The sequence below is a fragment of the Stigmatopora argus genome, chromosome 12 (genome assembly GCF_051989625.1).
Source record: "Stigmatopora argus isolate UIUO_Sarg chromosome 12, RoL_Sarg_1.0, whole genome shotgun sequence".
Taxonomy (NCBI): domain Eukaryota; kingdom Metazoa; phylum Chordata; class Actinopteri; order Syngnathiformes; family Syngnathidae; genus Stigmatopora; species Stigmatopora argus.
Window position 1 is genome coordinate 15,175,004 of NC_135398.1, and position 26,690 is coordinate 15,201,693.

The 26,690-nt window shown below is 39.3% G+C and overlaps 1 protein-coding gene across 2 annotated transcripts; it reads left to right on the forward strand.

Annotated features, from left to right (window-relative positions):
- ap1g2 (adaptor related protein complex 1 subunit gamma 2) lies at nt 1-26,415 on the forward strand. Of its 2 annotated transcripts, XM_077614764.1 has the most exons (23): nt 1-129; nt 206-336; nt 631-833; nt 3,860-3,984; nt 4,114-4,255; nt 5,956-6,052; nt 6,135-6,211; nt 7,014-7,109; nt 10,490-10,570; nt 11,544-11,642; nt 11,739-11,794; nt 14,920-15,033; nt 15,125-15,265; nt 16,230-16,284; nt 17,078-17,200; nt 18,207-18,296; nt 18,383-18,510; nt 18,872-18,976; nt 19,072-19,219; nt 21,339-21,486; nt 21,651-21,802; nt 24,253-24,351; nt 24,475-26,415. In XM_077614764.1, exons 3-23 carry the CDS (start codon nt 633-635, stop codon nt 24,568-24,570), a joined length of 2,373 nt encoding a protein of 790 aa, XP_077470890.1. In that variant the 5' UTR covers nt 1-129; nt 206-336; nt 631-632; the 3' UTR covers nt 24,571-26,415. The 2 variants fall into 2 exon arrangements, with proteins under 2 accessions (XP_077470890.1, XP_077470891.1); XM_077614765.1 differs by lacking the exon at nt 631-833.
- The last annotated feature ends 275 nt before the right edge of the window (nt 26,416-26,690 follow it).

Below are 26,690 nucleotides of genomic sequence, written 5' to 3' on the forward strand. Positions count from 1 at the left end.
AGACCTCTTTTAAAAGTAAGTTTATTTTGAAAATTTTTGGAGTGAAACGGCTAGTCAGTGGTATGAACTGATGAGCTCTTTACTATGAGAGAACCAACACTGGCGTCAGCAGGGAGACTACGGATATGAGTGAGTTTCTTTCTCTCCAAAAGGCTGTTAAATCTGAAGTTATCAACTTTTTGAGTATGGTGTTTTTGCCTTTCAGCTATAACGTCCCAGACAAGTAAATTGTCACACCTACCTATCTAGCGCTTTAGGTTGACACATCTTTCCCACGGTTAGCCTAAAGGTTAGCCACCGGCTACACTGCCTGGGTGACCTGTCTCGTCGGCACAGGTAGTGTCAAAATTACTGTTTGTCAAATCCTGGGTTAATGTCTATTTTTTGAGTGGTGAAAAGTAAAGTAATGAATGGTCTGAAACTCTAACCTAAATATGCAAACGTGTTGCGCTATATCGGCGTTAATGTACAAGTAAAATGTGTTTGTAATGGGCCGACATGCATTTGGATATACATATTAAGTTAGTGTCGATAGCAGAGTTCACATGTGTTATGCTCTTTTTCAGAACCAGAAGTATCTTTTGTAAGATGTTTCTTTTACTCTTTCTTTCTACTCACCCGCACGCATAGACATGTCTCCATCAATACCACTTCAGGAGATGATTCGGGCCATTAGGTCAGCCAGGACTCAGTGTGAGGAGCGAGGTGTCATCCAAAGAGAATGCGCTGCCATCCGGGCACAATTCAGACATTCCGACAACGATGGCCGATCTCACAACCTGGCCAAACTTCTCTATGTACACATGCTTGGCTACCCCGCACATTTTGGTCAAGTAAGATGATTTGGGGTTTATCTTGATATGGTTGATTTAGTGTGATAAGAAATCACTATGGTAGATGCTGCATCTGAGTCTCCTCACTATAGGTGAGATCTTAAGCCCGAGTCCGAGCCCGACCCAACCCGGATTTTGGGTCGGGTCGGACCTAACATGTCAATCATTACTTCGGACTTGGGTTGGATCGGGCCGGGCTTCTCTGTCGCTGAAAAAAAAAGTACACTAAAACGGTGTGGTCTCTCTCGCAGACTTATATATAATAAATATGTTTGTAACAATGTATACTAAAATGATGTGTGGATACTAAACTAAGGAATACTTGTTATAAAATAAATAATTTGGAAAAAACTGAGAAGGCGCTGTAATATACAGTGGTACCTCGACATACGATCTTAATCCGTTCCGTGACTGAGCTCGTATGTCGAGCTTCTCGTAACTCGAGCGAACGTTTCCCATTGAAATGAACTAAAAACAAATTAATTTGTTCCAACCCTCTGAAAAAACACCAAAAACAGGATATTTGATTGGAAAAAATGTTTTATTTCTTCTAATTCGCCATCTATTAACAAAGTAACACATAACTAGTGGTTTAATAGTAATAAAATGTGTTTAATAGTATATTAAAATTGGGCAGATTTCGCGAAGGGTACAGAGAGGGACAGAAAGAGAGGGGGTGGGGGTGGGGGCATCTTTCCACAATAATGCACTCGTAACGGAACAAACAAATTTAAATTAACTTGGATTAATATATACAGACACACTCAAACATACGTTTAATGTAACTTAACACAAAACTGAATTCTAATTTTGTTTTAATTTTTTTTACCTTCATTTTCCAGGTTAGCTGTTTGCCACGCCTCCACCCTCACGTTCGCTATCGATGGGCTGTTTGCTGTTGTATTCCCTTCAAAATATTCCGAAAATGATGCACACAAATGTCCTCACAATAAGATAACGCACAACCACTTGCCAACGAGAAGTAGTCTTGAATGAGAGATCGCGGGAGCTAACAGGCTAAGGAAGGAATAACAGCCTACCCACGTATTGATTGTGGATAATGAAGTTTTATTCTGAGAAAGGGTGCCATTGCCTATCGGTGTTGTGTGCACAAGTATACTTCATTACCCAGAAAGCCCTCATTTTGCCCGCGCATGTGCGTTGTGCGTTTTCTGGTCCATGCGTTGGAGAAACTCGTCTGAATAAATCGTTCAGTGCTCGTAGATATCTGTTATACACGAAAGAGATGCGGCAAAAAAGACAGTGCGCTACAATGATAAACAGCCTCTCATGTCATGGCCACCTGGCTTTCTCGCATCTCGAATTTTTTCTCATAACTAGGGCGAATTATTTGATCAAAATTTTTATCGTATCTCGAGCATCTTGTAGGTAGAGCTGCTCGTAGGTCGAGGTACCACTGTAATTGCAAATGGAGCCGCAGAGCCATAGCATGCTCTGTGCACGTCATGTGAACGCCGCCCTCATAATAATCTTCGCCTCTGCAAGTCCACATCTATTTTGACCTGGTATCCCCAATATGGAGGAGGAACAAGTTAAGGATAAACTAAAGACAGGAGAACTAAAAAGACAAACACGTACTGGTAAGGGTGAGGTGTGGTAAAGCTTCAAAGCTTCAGAAACTTCGCTGAATGTAGTCAATGTGGCGCTTTGCTTTCATACGCAAGCAAAAAGACTGGCACCTCGACACTGAGCAGACATTTAAACAGCTGTACTGGCAAAAGTGATGATCGTTAAACATCTATATTATCATGTAAAATATGTAAATGTTTATACAATCTTGTTTAACTTGGATTTTGTTACAAAAGACAGACTTAAATTTGTTATCATAAATCACCCCACCTCCTCCTGACTTGGGAGTCCCAAGTCCTAACAAATAAAATATGAAATTACGGGTTAGCTTCGGGCTCGGGCCTGCAAATGAAGTTAATTGCTCAGGCCGGGCCGGTTTGGGCTCTAATACCCGCGGGTCGGGTTGGGCTGGATTTTTTTCGGCCTGATCTTACCTCTACTGCAGGGGTGGCTAACTCCGGTCCTTGAGATCCCCTTTCCGGTCTGTTTTCCATATCACCCTCCACCAACACACCTGAATCAAATAATCGGGATCAGTATCAAGCTTCTTGACAGCTTGCTGATGAGTTGATCATTTAATTCAGGTGTGGTAGAGGAGGGAGATATGGAAAACAGACTGGATCGGGGCTCTCGAGCACCGGAGTTGGCCACCCCTGCTCTAGTGTGATAAGAAAACACAATGGCAGATGGTGCATCTGAGTCTCCTCACTATGGGAATTCTCTGTGTATAAGTGGGGTGAGGGATCCAGATATAGGCTAATCACATAGATTAAAGTTTTCCGTCGTAGAGATGGAAAACTGTCAACAGGGGGTGGTAGAGTTCAGGATATACACCTGCTGCTGGAAACCCCTCAGTTACCTTTCCTTTCACCCCATTGTACTTTTCTGCTTAGTTTTAAAGCACTGTTCCAATTGATTTGCACCAGCATTTTTTGTTTATCATGACAAGTTATTACATTTTATTTTATTTTAAATACATTTACAATGAAAACTTTTGGTGGTCCAATTAATGAAAAGAGGTGGATTTACATTAACTGAATTAAGCCCCTCAAATACCACCTTTATAATATATAATATTCTCTCCCCAATGTTTAGTTTCGGCAATGTTTAAAATAAAAAAGTTTTAGTCCGATAATTTTTCCCCAGTTGAATCTGTGTGATCAAAATAAACTGGATAACATGTCAGTAAATATAAATTGCCATTTCCTCCAAGGCAGCCATCAACAAATGATTAAGAGTTTATCTGCCACACAACGAATGCCCAAGGTGTTATAGAAGAGGTCTACTAACAGGGCCAATGAGTCGCATGATTCTGCCTTGGGTGTTTTGGCATTATGCCTGATTTTCACTGCGATTGTGCATAGTAAAGAGAAATTGCCTTGAAACTTTTCCTTTTTCATATACTTGATTGATTGAGTTGTTATTCTACCTATTAGATGGAATGTGTTCGAATGATAGCCAGCCCTCGCTACAGTGAAAAGCGTGTCGGATACCTGGGAGCCATGATGCTTCTTGATGAGAAGCAGGATGCCAGTTTGCTTATCACCAATTCCATAAAGAAGTAAGTATCCCATACAAATTTAACCACTTGTTCATTTATTCTGGGAAGCAAAGTTCGACAGCAATCACAAATACAATCTTTAGTTAAATTCATTCATATAATCCAGCAATCCATTTTCTCGGATTTCAGTGACCTGTCTCACAGTAGCCAGTTTGTTCAGTCTCTGGCGCTATGCACACTCGCTTGCATCGGCTCAGCTGAGATGTGCAAAGATCTTGCCCCAGAGATCGACAAGCTGCTTCGAGCCTCAAATTCTTACATTAAGAAGAAGGTGATGATCTTTTCCTTATATACATACTGAAAATATTTTCCTTTCCATTATTAAAACTGTTGGCACCAGTTTTTATGAAAGGAAAAACAATGGTTATGAAATCATGAAAATAGAGGAACTATAAATGTTCTTTTAAAAATCGAATTCGGCCATTACATTAAAATTTTACTTCAACATTTTAAAAATTGCTGACATTGACGATACAGTAATACCTTAACATACGAGTTCCCCAACACACAAGGAATTTGAGATACGAGTAAAATTCCGAGCAAATATTTACCTTGAGATACGAGACGAATTTTGAAATACGATCTTCTTTCTCGCTGCATCTCCATTGTGCAAAGATCTCTATGAGCACTGGGCGGATCATTGTATTTTTTATTTTTTTTGCTTTAGTCAGTGCAGAATTAAGGGAAAAACAATGGATCCAAAGCAAGCCGGTGCAATGAAGGGTAGTGTGAAGAAAAGGCTTATGATAACAATAGATATTAAGAACGAAATAATCGAAAAACATGAGTAGTGTATGAGTGACTGAGTTGGCCCGTCAATACGTATGGAGAGGCAGGAAGTTGGCCTCGAAAAGCCGCGGTGGAATACATCAACCTCTTTGCCTTGTTTATTGGACAAGGAGGTTTAAATTTAGTAACGTAAGATTAAAACTTTTTTAAGTGTGTGTATAGGAATTTAAGTTCATCATCTCATTTTTTGAACTGCTTTATCCTCATGAAGGTCGCGGGGGGTGCTGGAGCCTATCCCAGCTGTCTCCGGGCCACACCCATACATAGGGACAACTTAGTGTCCAATGAGCCTACCATGCATGTTTTTGGAATGTGGGAGGAAACCGGAGTGCCCGGAGAAAACCCACGCAAGCCCGGGGAGAACATGCAAACTCCACACAGATGGACATGACCTGGATTTGAACCCAGGACCCCAGAACTGTGAGGCCGACGAGCTAACCACTCACTCCACCGGGCCGCCCAATCTAAGTTCATTTAAGTTAAATTTAAAGTTCGTTACGTTACGAGCGCCTCCATCAAGTCTCTCTCTCTCTCTCCCATCCGCGAACTCCCCGATGTATTGAATAATGCCTAATTTTATTATTAAACATCAAAACCACTAGTTGTTTGTTACTCTGTTAGTAGATGGTGAATTACAACCATTAAAAATATGTTTTTCCATTGTAATATCTTGTTTTTTGGTGTGTTTTTTTCAGAGGGTGGGAACGAATTCATTTGTATTTGGTTCATTTCTATGGGAAACGTTGATTTGAGATACGAGTAAACCGACATACGAGCTCAGTCCCGGAACGTATTTAGCTCGTATCTCAAGGTATTACTGAATAATGTTCAAGCTTTTTACCTATTCATTTTCATGTGGTTTTGTCCATTTTTCTTTCATAAACAGAGGGGTACCAACAATTTTGTCCGTGTTGTAAAATCAAGAAGGTAAAATCAGTCAATGAGAAAGTATTCATATACGTAGAATGAACCTTTTCATTTTATGTTTTATTTTATTGCATCATAAAACTTTATGAATGTTTTCTGTCTTTTGTAATGCATAGAGAAGGAATACCAGAATAACACAATTTAAGATACATGACATGCACAAATAGCAAACCAGCAGCTTTCCAACAGATTGAAACTTTGTAAGTGCAAAAAATTGATTCTTTTATTGTTTCTGATGCATTTATGTTTACCCAGGCTGCGCTGTGTGCCATCCACATTGTCAAAAAAGTCCCAGATCTAGAGGAGGTCTTTTCCCTTACAGCTCGCTCGCTCTTATCTGAAAAGCACCATGGTCAGTTAACTTCTACAATTGTTTGACACTAATATTTTTTGGGTTGGGTTTTATTCAAGATTTTGCTTCTGCTTGTCTAAAGGTGTACTCCACGGTGCTGTGGTTCTCATCACTGTACTCTGTGAGTGTAATCCAGAGACATTGGAGCGTTTTAGAAAGGTACAAAGGACACACATTTAAAATACTAACCAAAAACCATTACTCATTCATAAGAAACCTGCAGTATTTGCTGACGTTTCTGCACAACTTCCCATTTCCTTGTTTATACAGTAAAATGCTCTCACAACATCACAACATCTAGAGCAGCGCTCTCAAACCGGTCCTCAAAGGGCCGCAGGGGGTGCAGGTTTTCATTCAAACCGAACAAGTGTACAGTAATCCCTCGTGTTATGGCGGTTAATGTAGACCAGACATGGCCGCGATAAATGAAAAACCGCTAAGTAGGGTCACCCCTATTTTAAATATATATATATATATATATATATATATATATATATGTGTATATATATATATATATATATATATATATATATATATATATATAAAATTGCGGAAGATATGGCAGTGGCTTCCGCTTGCGAGTTTCAGCGTGGATTTTCACATTTTTATGAACTTACAAAAAAATGTAATTAAAAATAATAATAAAAAATTTCCCACAGAAAAAAATCTGCAATGTAGTGAAGCTGCGATATTCGAGGGATTACTGTACTTGCAAATATAATCGGTTAATTGCAGCCAGGTGCTACTTATTTTAGAAGACCCCTCATTGGTTAAACTGTCGACACTTGATCAGTTGAAACAAAGACCAGGACCCACTCCGGCCCTTTGCGGAATCGGTTTGAGACCCCTGATCTAGATGGACTAACTGAACATTCCACTCCTTATATTGTAGCTGATAGTCCAGGAAACGGACTGCCTCAGTTCAGAAAATATACTTTGACATTGTTTATGTTTATTGCAGACAGTCCCAGATCTGGTTCGCATTATGAAAGGCTTGGTCACTTCCGGTTATTCTCCAGAGCATGATGTGGCAGGGATCAGTGACCCTTTCCTACAGGTTATGTACTCTCTAATACAGCGAATTGCATCAAAGCAAAAGACAATTCAGTGGAGAAATGCAAATAGATCACATTCAGCTGTACCTCGCCACACACTGCCATTCAGTTTTGCGCACATAATAATTAGCTGCAACAGAAAAACTACAACGCCTTGTCTTATCTAACAACAATGTTTTGAGGCGCAATACAAACTTAGTGGACAATACAGAGTTCATTCCTTCAAATAACAATCTCCTTTTTTACTTCCTATATCCATTTTAGGTAAACACAAGGGTAAAGCTCCACTTTTGCGCTTTCAAATGAGGGATACTCCAAGTATACGGGTGATGTAATTACGAAGTTATGGCGTTTTGAATAATCACAACCTCACAGGACGCAAAAGGGTTAATATGTCTCGTAATATCACCCACCATTAACAGAAGTACGGTTGAACCATGATTTAGCGTACGCATAGTAGAAGACTGTCATTTTAGGATTACCACATATTCTCATTGAAAGAGAATGGGGTATAAGGTAAAATATGTTTTGAAGATATATTTTGCAAAAAGAAACAAATATTGGAGTTGCTTCAGCTGCTGTGACAAATAAATATTCCTTCAATGGGATTAGTTAATTGCAGTCTAATATAATCTAAGAACAATATAAAAGGTCCAGTCTGAAAGAGATTTTTTATTTTGCTTCTCTTGCATGTGACTCTTCTCACCTCGAAAATTACCCTTATTGTTCCTGCTAATCACCAGCAATTTAAATTCAGAGTTGTAGCAAAACTAGTAGTTCTAGTTGGATCTTCACTTAAGAATACTAGTTGTAGAACCTGCCATAATCATATAATCAGATAATTCTTTTTCATCAGGATATTCATTCCGATCTAAAATTCCTTATAAGATGCTTTCATCGGATCTATATTTTCTTTCAACTCAGTGGTGGGCCGCCTGAATCAACCCAACCCTTAATAACTGTTTTATGGCTATAAAACTTTTACTGCAGCTACAGCTGCAACATATAAAAAACATCAATAATAACCTCATAAAATTGCTATATTATTTAGGAATATAGCAACATACTCACCAAAAATGCTTTATTTGTATTGAAAATCCATCCTCCTTTCTTTTCTCAAGAAAATTTCCAACTACTCTGTCGCACAGATTATGCGTGCGGTTGGTTCATTCATTCAGTCACTCTCTCGAGCTGAAAGTTCCTGCTTCCGCCCGCAATAAAATTGACGCTGTTTATTAGTCTTATTAAGATTTCCTTGTTTTTTTTACCTTTTGGTTAAGGAGCTCTATTTCCCTGCAAACCTGCTCGCTCAGCTGTAGATCCACTACGGTTTCCTCAAAAGTTTTGGAGATCAACGTTGCTTTGAAAGTGTCAAGCAGTGCTTTGGTTTTGCGTTGCTACCTTGGTTAGGCAAGTCGTGTACAAATCCAGTATTTTTCCAAACATGTCGATCTGTGGCAATTAAAGTGGCGGACAAATCCTTTTAGGGGTTGTGACAGACTTGCTAGCTTGAGAGCTTTCTTTAGCTTCTCTTGAAAATGGCTTTGACAGTAAATCTGCAACCAAATCGATTTCTTCTCCACCTTCAGCCATTTAGGGTTGACAAAACTGCTATTAAATCAAGACAACAATATATTAGCTTGTGCAGCTCGCTACACATGAAGCTCGCTACACATGCACTTTGCTAGCGCTGGCGGGTACACCCTCTCACTATCAAATTATAGGTTGGGAAAACTGATGTTTCTGCACGCCTTCTAGAACAGTGTTTTCCAACCTTTTTGGAGCTGTGGCACACTTTTTGCATTAGAAAAACCTAAAGGGACACCACCATCTGAAAATCTTTAATTTAAAACTATGTCGCCTATATTAGCAATAGTCAATCTGGTCAAAGTTTTATCAGTAGGAATCACGTGAACCTCCCAAATTATTACAAAATCAAATTTTTCACACTCACCTAATGTCACCAAAAGTTGATGTCTGCGGACCCTGAACAACTTTTGGTTCGAGTGGTGCAAAAATAAATAATGTAATGTTTTTAATCGCATAATTGTATGACTTTTCTCCAAATATTACTTAAATCTCCTAATATCACGCAAAAAATATGCGCACACAGACTTTACGTCGCCAAAAGTTGATGCCCTACAAATCAAACAACTTCCAGTTCATGTTACAAGGAAAAAAAGCAACAAAATGACTGTTTCACAATTTGAATCTCGTAACAGTCTCATCTCATTTTATGAACCGCTTTATCCTCACTAGGGTCACTTGGGGTGCTGGAGCCTATCCCAGCTGACTCCAGGCTAAAGGCAGGGGACACCCTGAATCGATGGCCAGCCGATCCCAGGGCACAAGGAAACGGACAACCATGAACACTCACACCCATACTAGGGGCAATCAGCCTACTTTGGAATGTGGGAGGAAACCGGGGTACCCGGAGGAAAACCCACGCAGGCCCGGAGAGAACATGCAAACTCCACACAGATGGACATGACCTGTATTTTAACCCAGGACCACAGAGCTGTGAGGCCAACGTGCTAACCACTCGCGCCACCGGACCGCCCTCTTGTAATAGTATAATCTATAATTTAACGTTCATCATATTTTGATTTTAACTTTGTAATAGTTCAATTATAATCCAGTTATATCCATATTAATTTTTCTCTCTGAATATTACATTATATGAATTTCCCGCGGCACACCTGACCCTTCCTCGGCACAGTGGTTGAGAAACACTGTTCTGGAAGGCCTTGATTTCCCCAACTCCAATTCTGATTAGATAAAGCAGCTCTGTGACTGACACTTTTTTTTGATGGGACAGGGCCCTCTGAACTGATTATGAAGGCCTCCGGATAGATTTCTGAACCTCTGAAAAAATAATGTCTCAAATGTGATTGGATAAATGCTTAAATATGAAGACACAATCTGGAAACAGCGGAACCAGGTGAAAACCAATGAAAGAAAGCTGACAGATATTTCGGAATTATTTAATAGTTATTAATTGACATGATATAATAACATCAGTCTATGATTCAGATATTTTTTAGACCAGCAGAAAAAGCCTTGCAGTCCCTGATGGCCCACAAATGTTTGAACTATTATGAGAATACATCCTGATAGGAAATTTAACATTTTCTAGTTTTTCGTCAGTGGCATTTTGTGTCACATCCGATTTGCAGACTTTACATACATTATGTGAGTTCAATACAATACAAACTTTCTTTGATCTTGAAACTTGTTTGCTCCATGATTGGGAAATGTTCATATTTGTATTTAATCATCCTTAACTGGCCTAACATGAACCAAAAATATAGCAAATTTAGGATAGAGAATGATACACACATAAACCCCATCCTGTTTATAAACACATGTCCTCCATTCATAGGTTCGCATCTTGAGACTGCTTAGAATTCTTGGTCGCAACAATGAGACAGCAAGTGACACCATGAATGATCTACTGGCTCAGGTTTGATTCATATTCAACTACAGTGGTACCTCGAGATACGAGCTTAATTTGTTCTGGGACTGAGCTCGTATGTTGATTTACTCGTAACTCAAATGAACGTTTCCCATAGAAATGAACTAAAAACGAATTAATTCGTTCCAACCCTCTGAAAAAAAACAGGATATTGGATTGGAAAAACATTTTTATTTGTTCTAATTCGCCATGTATTAACAGAGTAACAAATAACTAGTTGTTTAATAGTACTAAAATTAGACGGATTTCGCGGAGGGGAGAGAGAGGGCCAGAGAGAGAGGGGAGGGAGAGATAGAGACTTTTTGCACGGCAACGTGCATGTAACATAACATAAACAAATTTAAATGAACTTGGATTACGATACAGACACTCAAAAATAAATGTACTCTAACCTTACACTAAACTTAATTCTAATTTTGTTTTACATTTTTATACCTTTCTTCTCCTGGGTTGGCTCTATTTCCCCCGCCTCCACCCTGACTTTCAGATGCAACCTATTGAGGGTTGTTTGCTTTTGTCTTTCCTTCAAAATATTCCGAAAACGATGTACACAAATGTCCTCACAACAGGAAAACGCACGACCACTTGCCAACTTGCCTGGGAAGTAGAACTCCTCTCGTATTAGCGAGCAAGCTCCGCCATTTGCACTGACTAACGGGGGAAAAACACTGGGAAAAAATGCAACGCTCCGCCCAGTGCTCGTAGAGACTACACAAGGGAGTTGCGACAGGAAAGACAGTTACCATGATGTTCTTATGAGCAGCCTCTCGCGTCCGCTGTATACTCGCATATCAAAACTTGTCTCGTATCTCCAGATAAATATTTGCTCGAAATTTTACCCGTATCTCAAATTGCTCATATGTCGGGCACTCGTATGTCGAGGTATTACTGTATATAACTTTGTTCACACCAGGGAATGTCATCAATGATTTTGTGTACACTGCATTGTGTTGTTGTATAGGTAGCTACCAACACAGATAGCACTAAGACTGTTGGCAACGCTGTACTCTATGAGACTGTTTTAACTGTGCTGGACATCAAGTCAGAGAGTGGTCTCAGGGTAAGTGCCTTTTTAATGAAATATTATTGATTGTCAGTACTTATCATTTTAATATTATTTCAAACAATTGAATGACTAATTTTATTATTTCCACAGATCCTGGCAGTGAATATCCTGGGACGCTTCCTCCTGAATAACGACAGGAACATTCGGTCAGTAGATTTTATAGGGTCTCGACGCCAAATTTCTATTCCTGATCCTCAACTCTTCTTCTAGCCTCTCTTTCATTTTCTGTGTGTTTTCACTCCTCAAGGCCAATAGAAACTTTGACAGGTTGTCATCAGTCTAAAATATCTCTGCTCGGGTACATTTTCTCTGGAGCCACACTAGAAGGTCACTCTGTCTGCTGGGCAGGGTGAAGGCTCATCAATTGTTCTTCCGGGGTTTGTTAGAGTAATATTTTCCCTTATTCGTATCTGTAAGGGACATGAGTCACTACAAAGGCTCGTCTAGTTTTTACCTCGAGGGGCTTTGATGATGATGGAACATATTTTTTGTCGTTTTTTTTTAATGACATGAGCGACAGGATGACAGGTGTCATGTTTGGCAGTCAGTAGCAAAATGAAAACGATAGATGGATAGCTACATGTTTAATCAATTCACACGAGAGATTGATTCAATTGTTACTGGTGCAAAGTTGCGGTATGTAGTTTTTATTTCCCCCTGGAATTTTGCAATTAACAATAGAGCTGTTACTTTGGTATGACGTGGTCCCAAGCCAATGCTTAATGGACTTTATCTACAGTACACTATTACAGGGGTCTAACTCCTTTACAGGCTCACATTCCCCCACTAAATTAGGTTTTAGTATCTTGCCCAAGGATACTTTGACAGTGGTTGGAATCGAAATGCTGAACCTTGGTCCACTGCACGACCCCCTCTCTTCTATACTCAATAAAGGTGTGTTAAAAAATCTGTGATATATCGCAATATTACGTTGCATAATTCTCGTATACATTTGAAATAAGCAATTGGTGGCTGCAGTTTCACTTCTGTCCACTAGTTGGCATCATGCAGCCACCATGCCCACCGTGTTTAAAGCTGGTTGGAGGGACAAGGATGTTATTTTCCAGCTCAAAGACAATCTCAAATTTTACTACATACAACTAGGCCCAGGCGGCCCGATGGCGCGAGAGGTTAGCGCGTAGGCCTCACAGCTCTGGGGTCCTGGGTTCAAATCCAGGTCGGTCCACCTGTGTGGAGTTTGCATGTTCTCCCCGGGCCTGCGTGGGTTTCCTCCGGGTACTCCGGTTCCCTCCCACATTCCAAAAACATGCATGGTAGGCTGATTGGACACTCTAAATTGCTCCTAGGTATGGGTGTGAGTGTGCGTGGTTGTCCATCTCCTTGTGCCCTGCGATTGGCTGGCCACCAATTCAGTGTCCCCCGTGTGTTTGCCGAAGTCAGCTGGGATAGGCTCTAGTAACCCTTGTGAGGTACAGAAAATGAGGGTTGGCATTGAATGATCATGCTTCAGTGCCATGGACGGAGATACAGTTGTGGTCAAAAGTTTACATACACTTGTGAAGAACATGTCATGGCTCTCTTGAGTTTCCAGTTATTTCTACAACTCTTGATTTTTCTCTGGTAGAGTGATTGAAACAGATACTTCTTTGTCACAAAAAACATTCATGAAGTGTGGTTCTTTTATGACTTTATTATGGGTTAACAGAAAAAGTGATCAAATCTGCTGGGTCAAAAATATACATACAGCAACACGTATTAGCAATTTTGGTGACTTAGAAAGTTGTGTCAGTGAAATGAGCTTCATAACATGGCCTCTTAACTTCTTGTGAGTGATTATGAGTGACTACAGCTGGTGACTTCTCTGAGGCCATTTAAATTGCATGCGCCCACAAACGCTACAATGGGAAAGTCAAAGGTGCTCAGCATGGATCTGAAAAAGCGAATCCTTGACTTGAACAAGTCAGGAAAGTCACTTGGAGCCATTTCAAAGCAGCTGCAGGTCCCAAGAGCAACAGTGCAAACAATTGTTTGTAAGTATAAAATGCATGGCACTGTTTTGTCACTGCCACGATCAGGAAGAAAACGCAAGCTATCACCTGCTGCTGATCTGCTTTTTGATGATTCTCAGTTGAATCTTCACCCTCCTGACCAATTTTCGTCAAGAGGGTGAAGATTCAACCGAGAATCACCAAAAAGCAGATCTGCCAAGAATTAGAAGCTGCTGGAACACAGGTGTCAGTGTCCACAGTCAAGCGTGTTTTGCATCTCCATGGACTGAGAGGCTGCCGTGCAAGAAGGAAGCCCTTGCTCCAAAAGCGGCACCTTAAGGCTCGACTGAAGTTTGCTGCTGATCACATGGACAAAGATAAGACCTTCTGGAGGAAAGTTCTGTGGTCAGACGAAACAAAAATTGAGCTGTTTGGCCACAATGCCCAGCAATATGTTTGGAGGAGAAAAGGTGAGGCCTTTAACCCCAAGTACACCATGCCTACCGTCAAGCACGGACGATGGTGGTAGTATTTTGTTGTGGGGCTGTTTGCTGCCAATGGAACTGGTGTTTTACAGAGAGTAAATGGGATAATGAAGAAGGAGGATTACCTTAAAATTCGTCAAGATAACCTAAACTCATCAGCCCGAAGATTGGGTCTTGGGCGCAGTTGGGTGTTCCAACAGGACAATGACCCCAAACACACATCAAAAGTGGTAATGGAATGGCTAAATCAGGCTAGAATTAAGGTTTTCGAATGGCCTTCCCAAAGTCCTGACTTAAACCCCATTGAGAACTTGTGGACAATGCTGAAGAAACAAGTCCATGTCAGAAAGCCATCAAATTTAACTGAACTGTACCAATTCTGTCAAGAGGAGTGGTCAAAGATTCAACCAGAAGCTTGCCAGAGCTTGTGGATGGCTACCAAAAGCGCCTAATTGAAGTGAAAATGGCCAAGGGACATGTTACCAAATATTAGCGCTGCTGTATGTATATTTTTGACCCACCAGATTTGATCACTTTTTTCTGTTCACCCATAATAAAGTCATAAAAGAACCAAACTTCACGAATGTTTTTATGACAAAGAAGTATCTGTTCCAATCACTCTATCAGAGGAAAATCAGAGTTGTAGAAATAACTGGAAACTCAAGAGAGCCATGATATTATGTTCTTCACAAGTGTATGTAAATTTTTGACCACAACTGTAAATGATTAATGTCAGGCCTCCCAATTCAAATGGATTGGACAGCCTAGGCTGATTGGCAGAAAAATTCCTGATTGTCCTTTGGCAGGTGTGATGGTTTTTGTTGTGTGTTTGACCAGATACATTGCCATGACCTCTCTGCAAAAGATTGTAAATTCAGACAACATTGCAGTGCAACGTCATAGAGGAACCATTGTGGACTGCCTAAAAGACCCAGATGCATCTGTTAAACGGTAACTTCTTACTTTTTTGTCTCTACCTTATTTTCTTTTAAATTGTTAAAAATCCAAACTGACATCCAGGACAATTTCCATTTTTTTCCAGCCGTGCATTAGATCTCTCTTTAGCATTAGTGTCTGCTAGCAACATCCGCTCCATGATGAAGGAGTTGCTGGTGTTTCTCTGCTCTTGCCCCCCTGACCTCAGAGCCGAGGCTGCTAGCGGCATCTTCCATGCTGCAGAAAAGTGAGTCAATCATACATGCGTTATGTAAGGCAGTGTTTCCCAACCTTTTTTGAGCCGCAGCACACTTTGTGCATTAAAATAATCTCAAGGGACACCACCATCTGAAAATCTTTTAATTTAAAACTATGTCTCCTATTATAACAATAGTCATTTTGATCAAGGTTTTATCAGCAGGAATCACATAAACCTCCAAAATTATTCCAAAATCTAATTTTTCACACTGACCAAATGTCATCAAAAGTTGATGTCTGCGGACCCTGAACAACTTCCGGTTCAAGTGATGCAAAAATAAGTAATGTAATGTCTTTAATTGGATAATTTTATGACTTTTCTCCAAATATTACTTAAATCTCCTAATATTATGCATACAGACTTTACATCGCCAAAAGTTGATGCCCTGGAAACCAAAGAACATCTGGTTCATGTTGGAGAAAAATAAGCAACAAAATGACTGTTTTACAATTTGAATCTTGTAATAGTATAGTCTGTAATTTAACTTTCATCATATTTTGATTTTAACATTGTAATAGTTCGATTTTAATCTCGTTTAATTCATAATAATTTTTCTCTCTGAATATTACATTGTATGACTTTTTTTCTATTTCTCGCTTCACACCTGACCATTGCTCACGTCACAGTGGTTGGAAAACACTGATGTAAGGAGGCATGCAAACATTCACAATTGCTCGTGATCACATTCGTCTATCTTTATCACAAGTAGGGATTGCTTCATTGACGTCCCGTGGCACACGTGTCACTGTGTGGCTGTCTACTCTCAAAGACATTACTGTATACACTGGCAGAGTGACGATGTCGCCGCGGTTTCACTCTGTCACTTTTGTGTGTGTGTATTTATGGACATGGGAAGATATAAACTGATTTTGTTATATGGCCATAAAAGTACAGATGGATTTCTATGTGTTATTTACCTTGTCTAAAGCACCATTGTGTGTGTGTCCGTCAGGTATGCACCCTCTCAACGGTGGCACATTGACACCATTCTGCATGTCCTCACCACGGTAAATACTGATGTAATGTTGCCTTTACATGGTAACTTTGTGTCATGACTTTAGGTTAATCAATAGGTAAAATAACCTCTTAAACAAACTAAATAATGCAGTATTAGTTTTTTTAAATAATCCTAGAGTGGCTATTGCATTAATTTTGATTAATTTAAGAAAAAGCTTGAATTAATTAAAGACTTAAAAAAATAATTGTTGGCTGAATTGCTACCAAGGAACCTACATCAGTGTATCCTTTTCAAGTACAGTCGTACCTGTACTTATGAAATTAATTGGTTCTAGAACTTTTTTCGTAACTTGAAAATTTCGTTAGTAGAGGTTTACTTTATATGTAAATTCTCTAATTTGGGCCACGGTCCTCACACAACTACCAACTAAACACTATAAAATTGGTCAAAGTGTCCCAATTTTTTATGAAAAATGTGAGAAACACACAAAAATGAGAGAAAATTATAAGAAAATTATTTATTAAGGTCTTAAAATCAAAATAATGGCAAAAAATCCCTGTGAAAATGTGCCCTACGCCGCTGAAATAGTTCAATCCGCGGCCGTTACATTGGGGAACGTAATACTCGTGTTTGTCCGCCAGATGGCAAGGTGCGTGTGAAAATATGTGCCGCGTTGCATTCGAACAGTTTTTAATAGCTTAATAAGGGGAACATTTAGCCGAGGTGGACACGTATGTAAGAGAGAATCTTGAAACATGGATAATGGTTGTTGTGAGACAGTCAAGTAAAAATGATATAAGTGAATATTGACAGTGTCTGAGAGTGTGTTTCTATACGGCCAGGCTGGAGGGGATGTAAGAGATGAAACTGTTCCTAACCTGATCCTGCTCATCACCAATGCTTCTGATCTTCACTGTTACACCGTCCACAAGCTTTATCGTGCCCTCATCACTGACATCTCTCAGGTTTGTGTATTTCTCTGGATTTCTGTTATCCTCCAAAGTACAGGTCAAATACAGGGGACAACCTAGCCCAAATTTGTACAGAATCCACATGCACAATCTACGGAAAAGCAAGAGTTATGATTACAGGAAATAATTGTTTGGAAAAAAATTAAGCTGTATGTGTAAGAAATACTAAAATGAAAGAGTACGCATTTTTTTAATAAAAACAATTTTAATAAAATGCATGAAGCATTAAACACTTTAAATAGAAAAAAATGCAGTTTTATCTTTCTTTAAGCTATGTTTTTAAGTTAAATGAGTAATTAATAGCATATTGACCATTTTTTATGAAAAAAAACTTTAAAAAGGGAAACTCATTGAAAACAAAAGACGATAAATTCATTTGAACTGGGAGGACTGACTGAATACCAATGTTTAATCATAATTGATACAGTATACGGGAGGGAGGGAGAAGTCGAGGGAGAGAGGGGGGAGTGACTTGACGGACGCGGTCATAACCTAACATAAACTTTAAATTTAACTTAAATAAACTTTGATTCCTATACACATACTACACAATTTTTTATTATTTCATGCTTAATATCGATTGTCATCATACGCCTTTTCTTCGCACTATCCTTCATTGCACCGGCTTGCTTTGGATTCATTGTGTTTGCCTTAATTCTGCACTGACTAACGCAACAACAACAAAACACGGAAAAAATGCAACGCTTTGCCCAGTGCTCCTAGAGATTTTTGCACAAGGGAGATGCAGCGAGAGAGACTGTGCGGTGAAATCATAAAGCAGCCTCTCGCGGCCTGACCAACTAGCTGACTCAAATGCTCGTATCTCAAAATTTGTCTCGGATCTCAAGGTAAATATTTGCTCGGAATTTTAATCCTATCTCAAATTGCTCGTAGGTTGGGGCACTCGTATGTCAAGGTATGATTGTATCCCCATGTTTCATACAGACACATTATAACTTTGTTGAAATACAGTCGTATACGTCTTTATGGTTGTCTGCAGCAACCCCTGGTTCAGGTGGCATCCTGGTGCATTGGAGAGTATGGGGACCTCCTACTTAGAGAAGAATGTCAGGAGATGGAGCCCACTGAGGTAAAGGAGGCACATTGTGTATTAGGTGTTTTTAATGTGGGAAACCACTTTTTAAAATTCATTATTGCTGATTTTTTTTTAAATAGGTGACGGCAGACACCGTGTTGGATGCTTTGGAAACAGTTCTACAGTCTCACATGTCCACCCCAACAACAAGAGGCTTCGCCCTCACTGCAACCATGAAACTGAGCACCCGCATTAACGAAAATGTCGAGTATGACACACATTTTATTCCAAACTTTGATAGTAGTTTACTGGTGTCCTGAATATTTAAGTAATTGATTAATCTATTGAGAAATTGACAAATCAAGTAATCTGGTAACAAACACTTCATGCGTTGCAGAATAACGTTGACATTTTTGTTTGGCTGGTCTGCTGTAATATTTGTAAAATATTTACTTTGGTTCAGTAAATATTAGGAAACCGTGGCTTACAACGTTACAGCATTCCTAGATGTGAGAATGACACCCAGTTGTTAAATGAGGTCTGCTTGTGTTATTGTTTAAAATGATTAAACACACACACTAAAAGCCATTTAATTTATGTTCATATTTCCACTTCTCTTTGTTTCTTAGTCGAATAAGAAGCATTGTAAGCATTTATGGCAGCTGTATTGATGTGGAGCTCCAGCAGAGGGCAGTGGAATACAACGCACTTTTCAAAAAATATGACCACATGAGGTTTGTGAGGTTTTTAATTTTGAAGGGGTGGAAAATAAACATGCCTGAAGCTATCTATACTCATGGGTGTTCTGATATGTTTACATTGTTTGCAGGGCAGCAGTGCTGGAAAGAATGCCCGTGATTGAGAGGAACTCGCCAATTCATACAAATGGGGACTCGATGGGGGACGTTATCAAAGAGGTGGAGGTGGACAAATTGAAGCTGAAAGCTGATTTGCTGCCCCAGCAACCTGCTAACCAGGTAAAATTCTGATAGTCTTACAGCGTACTAATCAGACATAGGCTTTGTCATTATCATTGACTCGTCAAAAGACTAATGGTCATCATACCCAGCTGCGTATGACGAAATTGGTACGACACCAATGATCATACACCTTTGTGGTAAAACTGAAATGGTTCTTTTCTGTAATATTTTGAGTGAGGTTGCACTATTTTCATCATTTTTCGTTGCCCTGGGTAAGATGGATGGCTTTTATTTCTACCATAAAGGAGCTTTTCTCACTGAGCATATACGTATACATTATTTAATTATAATATACTCAATTAATACTAATGTTCTCCCTGAAGTCTAAACTTGTGAATTTGGTTTTAATTTGTATTTCTATAACCGATTTCTTGTACGACTTACCGTATTTTCTCGCATATAAGCCGTATTTGTAACAAAAAAAATGATGACTGAATCAAGGGTACAGCTTATATGCGCACAAGACTTACAGCATTGCTATACTCTTTACACCAGTAGATGTCGGCAAATTAAAATTTACTATTTGTTGGTTATTTTCTGTTTTGCAGTAAGAAAACAACCATTATTGGATAATTACTAACTTCCTTATGGTATTGACCCTAATAATGTGCTTTTGATTCATTCATACAGTATCTCAGAAATACCAAGTGCGATGATTTTTCTTAAGATTTTCCCTTCAAAGTAACACATTTGCACTCCCTATTAACTCCATGAATATGGAGGTAAAAATGTGAATCGGGGCGGCTCATACGCAAGAAATGGTAAAATTCAATGATTTTAAGGGTGCGGCTTATACACAGGAGTGGCTTATATGAGAGAAAATACAGTACTTGCCAATCTTAACAGTTTGTCCCCCCAAAAAAGAAATTTCGAAGGCCATTTTGGAAAATCTTGTTGAAATAACATATTGTTACAAAATGTTGCTAGTAAATGTACTCAACATTCATATTTATGATTCTGTAGCACTCTTTTTTTTAAGTTGAGAAATGCTTTTCAGTTGGAACAAAGTTATTTTTGCCATGTAATATGCTAGAATGTAGCCATCAAAATGTTTGTATTCATCGCCACTTATTCATCTTATTTGAAGTTGGAGCATCAACAATTAGCAAACAGATTTGCTCATGGTGCCAAAAAATATAAAATAGGGCTATGTGTTTGGCAAAGAACTTGACTAACTTGATGAGTGCCCTGTCTTAGCCAACCCACATGTTCACCACTTAAAAAATAGGTCACAGATCTTTGACTTTCTCTTTCAAATTTAAAAGAAAACTTGGGTCCGACACCTACTACCGTTCAATTTTCCTAAGCTACCTTCAGTAGAGAATGAGATATTTACTTTTAAAATACTTATGGCATTTTTTGGCGTGGCTTCGTCACTTTAATGTGGGATTGGGTTATGCAGGCGACCCAGTGCTTAGTGCGTCGCTCTCCGTAGCGTACCGGCCGAAAGATGGTCAAGTCTGCACTGCTGGTTTTCAGTTCGTTTAATTATATTCCGTCCGTTTATAAAAAACATCCAACCACTGTGAGAAATTGTGCCGCTTTGGCCGGTGCTGAGATGTATAAAAGACTAACAAAACTCCTCCGACATTCACGCGTCAGCTGTTTCTTTTAAGTTTGTGACCTTCACAATAAAAGTCACACACGGAATATGGACATATACTTATATACAGTTATAGAAATCTTAATGACATCAAAACACTGTTTAAAAGAGTAACTAAATAAATATGAATTAAAACAAAAATAAATCTTGAATTAGGTCCTTTACACTCTCACAATTCAGGGTTGTGGGTTCGATCCCAGGTGGGTCTCTTTTGTGGAAAGTTTGCATGTTCTCCCCGGGCTTGCGTCGGTTTTCTCCAGGTTATTTGGTTTTCTCTCACATCCCAAAAACATGCATGGTAGGCTTGTTGAAAACTCTAAATTGCCACTATGAGTATGAGTATGGTTGTCCGTCTCCTTGTGCCCTGCGATTTACTGGCCACTGATTCAGGGTGTCCCCTGCCTCTGGCCTGAAGTCAGCTGGGATAGGCTCCAGCACCCCCCGCCACCCTGGTGAAAATAAAGCAGTTCCGAAAATTAATGATTATGCATGGACTTGTTTGGTTTTCTAAAGGTGTGTGATCTTTTGGACCTGCTTGGAGACTCAGAGAAGTCCGTGTATGGCGGGACAACATCCATCCAGCCTATAAACGCAGCAAAGCTTGCCGGAGGGGACCTTCTGGATCTTTTGGGAGGCTTTGAGCCCACCCCACTGACGCCAGGTCTGACTCTTGCACACACACACACTTCCGTCATCATTTGGTTTGGAAGAACAGGTGCCTCTTGAAAGAGCAAGTAAAATTAAGCAGCGATATATGCAATTATTGTAGCAATGCGATATATATTTGCTGCCCATTACCTTATTTTATTTTTATTTTTTAAACAGCCCCGGCAATGACCCTATATGAGAAGAACGGTGTGACATTAACACTTAGCTGTGAAAAACAGTCTGAATGCAGCCTCGCAGTGACACTGAGAGGCAGTAACTCCTCCAACTTGGACGTCAGTAGTTTTTCTCTACAGGCTGCCGTGCCCAAGGTTTGTCGCCTTTGTCATATTTGTGCGGAGTACATTACAGCTCTACATACGAGCACCCCTACATACGAGCATTTCGAGATACGAGTAAAATTTCGAGCAAATGATTATCTCTAGATACGAGAAAAATTTCGAGATGCGAGAAAGCCAGGTGGCCAAGGCATGACATTTTTTGTCGCATCTCTTTCGTGTATAACAGATATCTACGAGCACTGGGCGGAGCGTTGCATTTTTTTCAGTGTTTTTTTTTTTTTTCAGCGCGAATGCTGGAGCGATCGCTAGTGTGCGGTCGATTGGTCGCCGGTCTTTTGGTCGCCGTCTTTTGCTCGCCGTCTTTTGCTCGCCGGTCTTTTGGTCGCCCCGACCGCGACAACGGGCGACCAAAAGACCGGCGACAAAACAAGGTAAAACAACACGGTCTACGCATCAATAAAAGCCAACAAAGGCCATGAGCAGTTTCACTGAGCCGACGTGTGAGTGTATAAGAGTTTGTATGTACATGCGTTGTCCCTTTAAGAAGCTACGTCAGTCAGGGTCTTAACAAGTTCTCCAACAAAACACAATAAAAGTACAGGAAATTTGGAGCTTTTCTTTAGCCTAATAATTAATAGAGCATTAAGTATGACTAAATAGTAATTCACAGTTTGTATTTAGGGAATTTGAGCAACGATTTAAATGGTAATTATCACTTACCTTCCGGGCGACCAAAAGACCGGCGACCAAAAGATCAGCGACCAAAAGATCAGCGACCAAAAGACCGGCGACTAATCGACCGTGTACCGCGATTGCTAGTAAGAGCAGTATATATTACTTCCCGTTGCCTGCTCATAGAACATCAGGGGCACTGGCTCTCTCCCCCGCAACTCCTCGTGTAATATCTCTGGTCGCAACTACCTCTTTGTAACGTCTCTGCGAGCACTGAGCAGAGCGTTGCATTTTTTCAGTGCCCCCCTCCCCCCTTAGCCTGTTAGCTCCCGTTAGCGGAGCGGTCGCTAATTCAAGACTACTTCTTATTGGCAAGTGGTCGTGCGTTATCCTATTGTGAGGACATTTGTGTGCATCATTTTCGGAATATTTTGAAGGGAATACAACAGCAAACAGCCCATCGATAGCGAACGTGAGGGTGGAGGCGGGGCAAACAGCTAACCTGGCCTGGAGAAGGTATAAAAATGTAAAACAAAATTAGAATTAAGTTTAGTGTAAGGTTAGATTAAACTTATTTTTGAGTGTGTCTGCATCGTAATCCAAGTTCATTTAAATTTGGTTATGTTATATTACGATTCACCGGTGCAAAAAGTCTCGGGTTGTTCTAAAATTCCTAATTGTTATGCCAAACCCATGTCCTTTTAATTCACCATGTTTCGCGTTTCTATTGCCAAAGTTGCTGAACGGCTCTTGTTCTTGATACGCCTCTGCAAAACCGCGTGGACATTGGGTACTGTGCCTCTGGATTGGCAGACTGGGGTGGTGGTTCTGCTTTTTACAAAGGGAGACCACTGGGTAAGAATAAAGCTAAATCCAGTGGCTAACTAGAGAGCCATGGCTTAATAGCGACGAGAACATTCATAAAACTGAATAGATATTGTTATCTTGAAAGATTTACTGACGAGGACGAAAAAGCTCTTTCATTAGCTAAAGTTAGTTAACTTGGTGTTTTTGTTCACGGTTGCTCTCATTTCAGTTCAGTGCGTGTAACATTTAAAGCTGTCTCATCTCATTTTCTGAACCGCTTTATCCTCATTAGGGGGTGCATTTTTTTCAAGTAAACCCTACATAACATAATTTTCTGTGTATTAGTGAGGCAAAACATTTTATGCTATATTACCAATTGGGCGACTACAGTATTTTCCGGACCATAAGTCACACTTCTTTTCCCCCAGAGCTTGGCTGCAACTAATACCCAAGTGTGACTTATGTTTTTTTTCCCCTTGGCCAATTACCGAAAGCTTATGTTGTTCTTTTTAGACTGCAGTTATCTGAAAAACGGTTGTTAACAGATGTTTAATTAGCCTGTTGTTTTCCATTTTACTATGGTTGCTTTAACGTATGTTCGTTCTTGATTTCTGATCAAACAAAAAAATTGCCCTCCCACAATACCACTTATACTCCAGTGCGACTTTTGTGTGTGTTTATATACATGTGTGTATGTATATATATGCCTATATATATATACCTATATATACACCTATATATATATACACACATATATACCTATACATATATATATACATACATATACCTATATATATATATATATATACATATATATATATATATATATATATATATATATATATATATATATATATATATATATACATATACATACATACACACACACACAGTGGTACGTTGTGTATTTTTGGGCTGGTGCGAACTAATAGTCCAAAAAATACAGTATTTAAGATAAGATGGATTTTTGGTGTTGTCATCTGTGTGTTTAACGGTTTCAGAGTATCGATTTACACATGAAGGCCCCGAGTGGAGACACTCTTCCTGCACGGGGCACATCTCAGGTGACTCAGTTGGTACTTCTAAACAACCCAAATAAGGTGAGAAACATCTGAATAACCTATTATCTTCCCGAATCTTACGGTAGATTTCACCACCACAACTGACTGTGACAAAAATACGTCACTGATGTTTAATTATTCTTACTCATTCCTTTCATACAGGTCAACCTCAAAATGAGGATACGGATATCGTACTCAAGTCAAGGATCTTCCATTCAGGAAACAGTCCAGGTTGATTCTTTCCCTGGATTTTCTTGATTGGCACCAAGTCAACCATCAGACCTCCACGCTACCATTTCACGAATATCTGATTTGGTTGTTTACACTAATATTGAACTTTGCTAGGATCCACAACCTCAAGGTCAATTTGATTTTGCGCTACATCAAATTTCGATGTTTTCCTGTGTCAGCGATCTATAAAATGTCATCTTAATTATATTCAGGGTTTTCAATACTGTACGTAATTTTACCTTTTTCACCCCCCATTCTTTCGCTTTGAGCTATCAGATCTCTACTAGCACTCCCGAAATATATTTTTTATGAATATGTGAATCAGCAGTCCTTACAATTACAAATGATATCATATCGTCGTACATTTCCAACTATCTTTGGTGCCTTTTATCCTTTTGTGTTTAGATGTTTTCGTCTTACATTTACAAAGTAGCAATCATTTGAAATACTTTATAAATAATGCAATCCTCTTGAACAATAGCCATTTGTTGATTATTCACAGTCACTTTAAACATATTTTAAAAGGAAAGACAATACCAAATATAAATGACCCTCATGTCAAAGATGGTTGCTCAAAGTAAATATGCAATGGTGGATTTTTTTTATACCTCTAATAATCGACACCCCTAACAAATGCAGCCATTTTTTGATTTGTTATACCCACACATATCCAGAGATCTGAGAAAATGGCTATCTCAGTTAATCATAAGGAAAAGCGGGCAATCTAGAACACTCATTTGATTGGCTAAAATAGTAACGGTATATTATATGTAGGTACACGATCTGCTCGGGGGTCTGCGCCTTCTGATGACATCACAACAACGCACTATCAAACCACGTGTTGGGAAAAATTACTATGGATGGTTTACAGGGACAAAATGGTAAAATATACCGTATTTTCTCGCATAAGCCGTATTTGTAACCAAAAAATGGCTGAATCAAGGGTACGGCTTATATGCGCACAAGACTTACTCTACTCTTTCACCAGCGAATGTCGGCAAAGTAACATTTACTATTTGTTGGTTATTTTTTGTTTTGCAGTAAGAAAACAACCATTACTGGATGAATTAATTCCTTATATTGACACTAATCATGTGCTTTTGATACATACAGAATCTCAGAAATACCACGTGCAATGATTTTAAGATTTTCCCTTCAAAGTAACATTCGTACTCCCTATTAAAACCATGAATACGGGAGTGAAAATTGTGAATCGGGGCGGCTTACGTGAGAAATTGTAAAATTCAACGATTTTAAGGCAATTTTAAGGGTGTGGCTGATACGCGGGTAAATACGGTAATAGATTAAATTAGCAAAAACAAATCAGATAAGACATTTTAAATGGTTGAGTCTGACGTGGGGTTAAAAGCAAGGGGAAAAAATATTTTTAGGTTAAGAGATGGACACTAATAATGTTAATAATCATCTCTGTGATGTTGTTACTTGCTGTAATATAAGAATTTTAAAAAGGGCCCGTTAGTGAACGCATTACGGCTCTCAAAATAAATCGCAGGCACCGAACAGATCGTCTACCTACACTGACGTGAAAAAAATGTCAGCCCCCAGGTTTTATACTCTGTGAAAATACTGTTGTTAGACAAAAGATTTTTACAATTAAACGTGATTCATTCTGCTAGGATGGCCACATTAAAGACATCTGTCCCCTAAAAACTACTGTATAGTACATATTGTTTTCCCATATTGTATTTTAAAGACCCATGTACGTACATGTTTTTTTTTTAAGAAGAGTGCTGTAATACATTTTAATGTCAAAAAAAGAAATCTAATACCTAGCGTTTGGGAGGGTTTTCAAAATGGATGTACAATCTGTTTTACCTCATTTTCTAATAAAGGAGGTGCTTCAGCAACAAAGTCACTACAGTAATCGCTTGAACATGGTAATGATAATCGAAAAAATTGCAAAGTAGGGTCACCCCTATTATAACTACCCATTTTTTTCCTTCAGAAGACAGGGGAGTGGCTTCTGCTTACGAGTTTCAGCGTGGATTTTCCCATTTTATGAACTTAAAAAAATGTATATAATAGCAGAAAAATCGCAAAGAAGTGAATTCGTGATAATCGAGGGAAGACTATATTACTACAGTGGTACCTCGCCCTACGATCAGCTTGTGATACGACATGCTCGT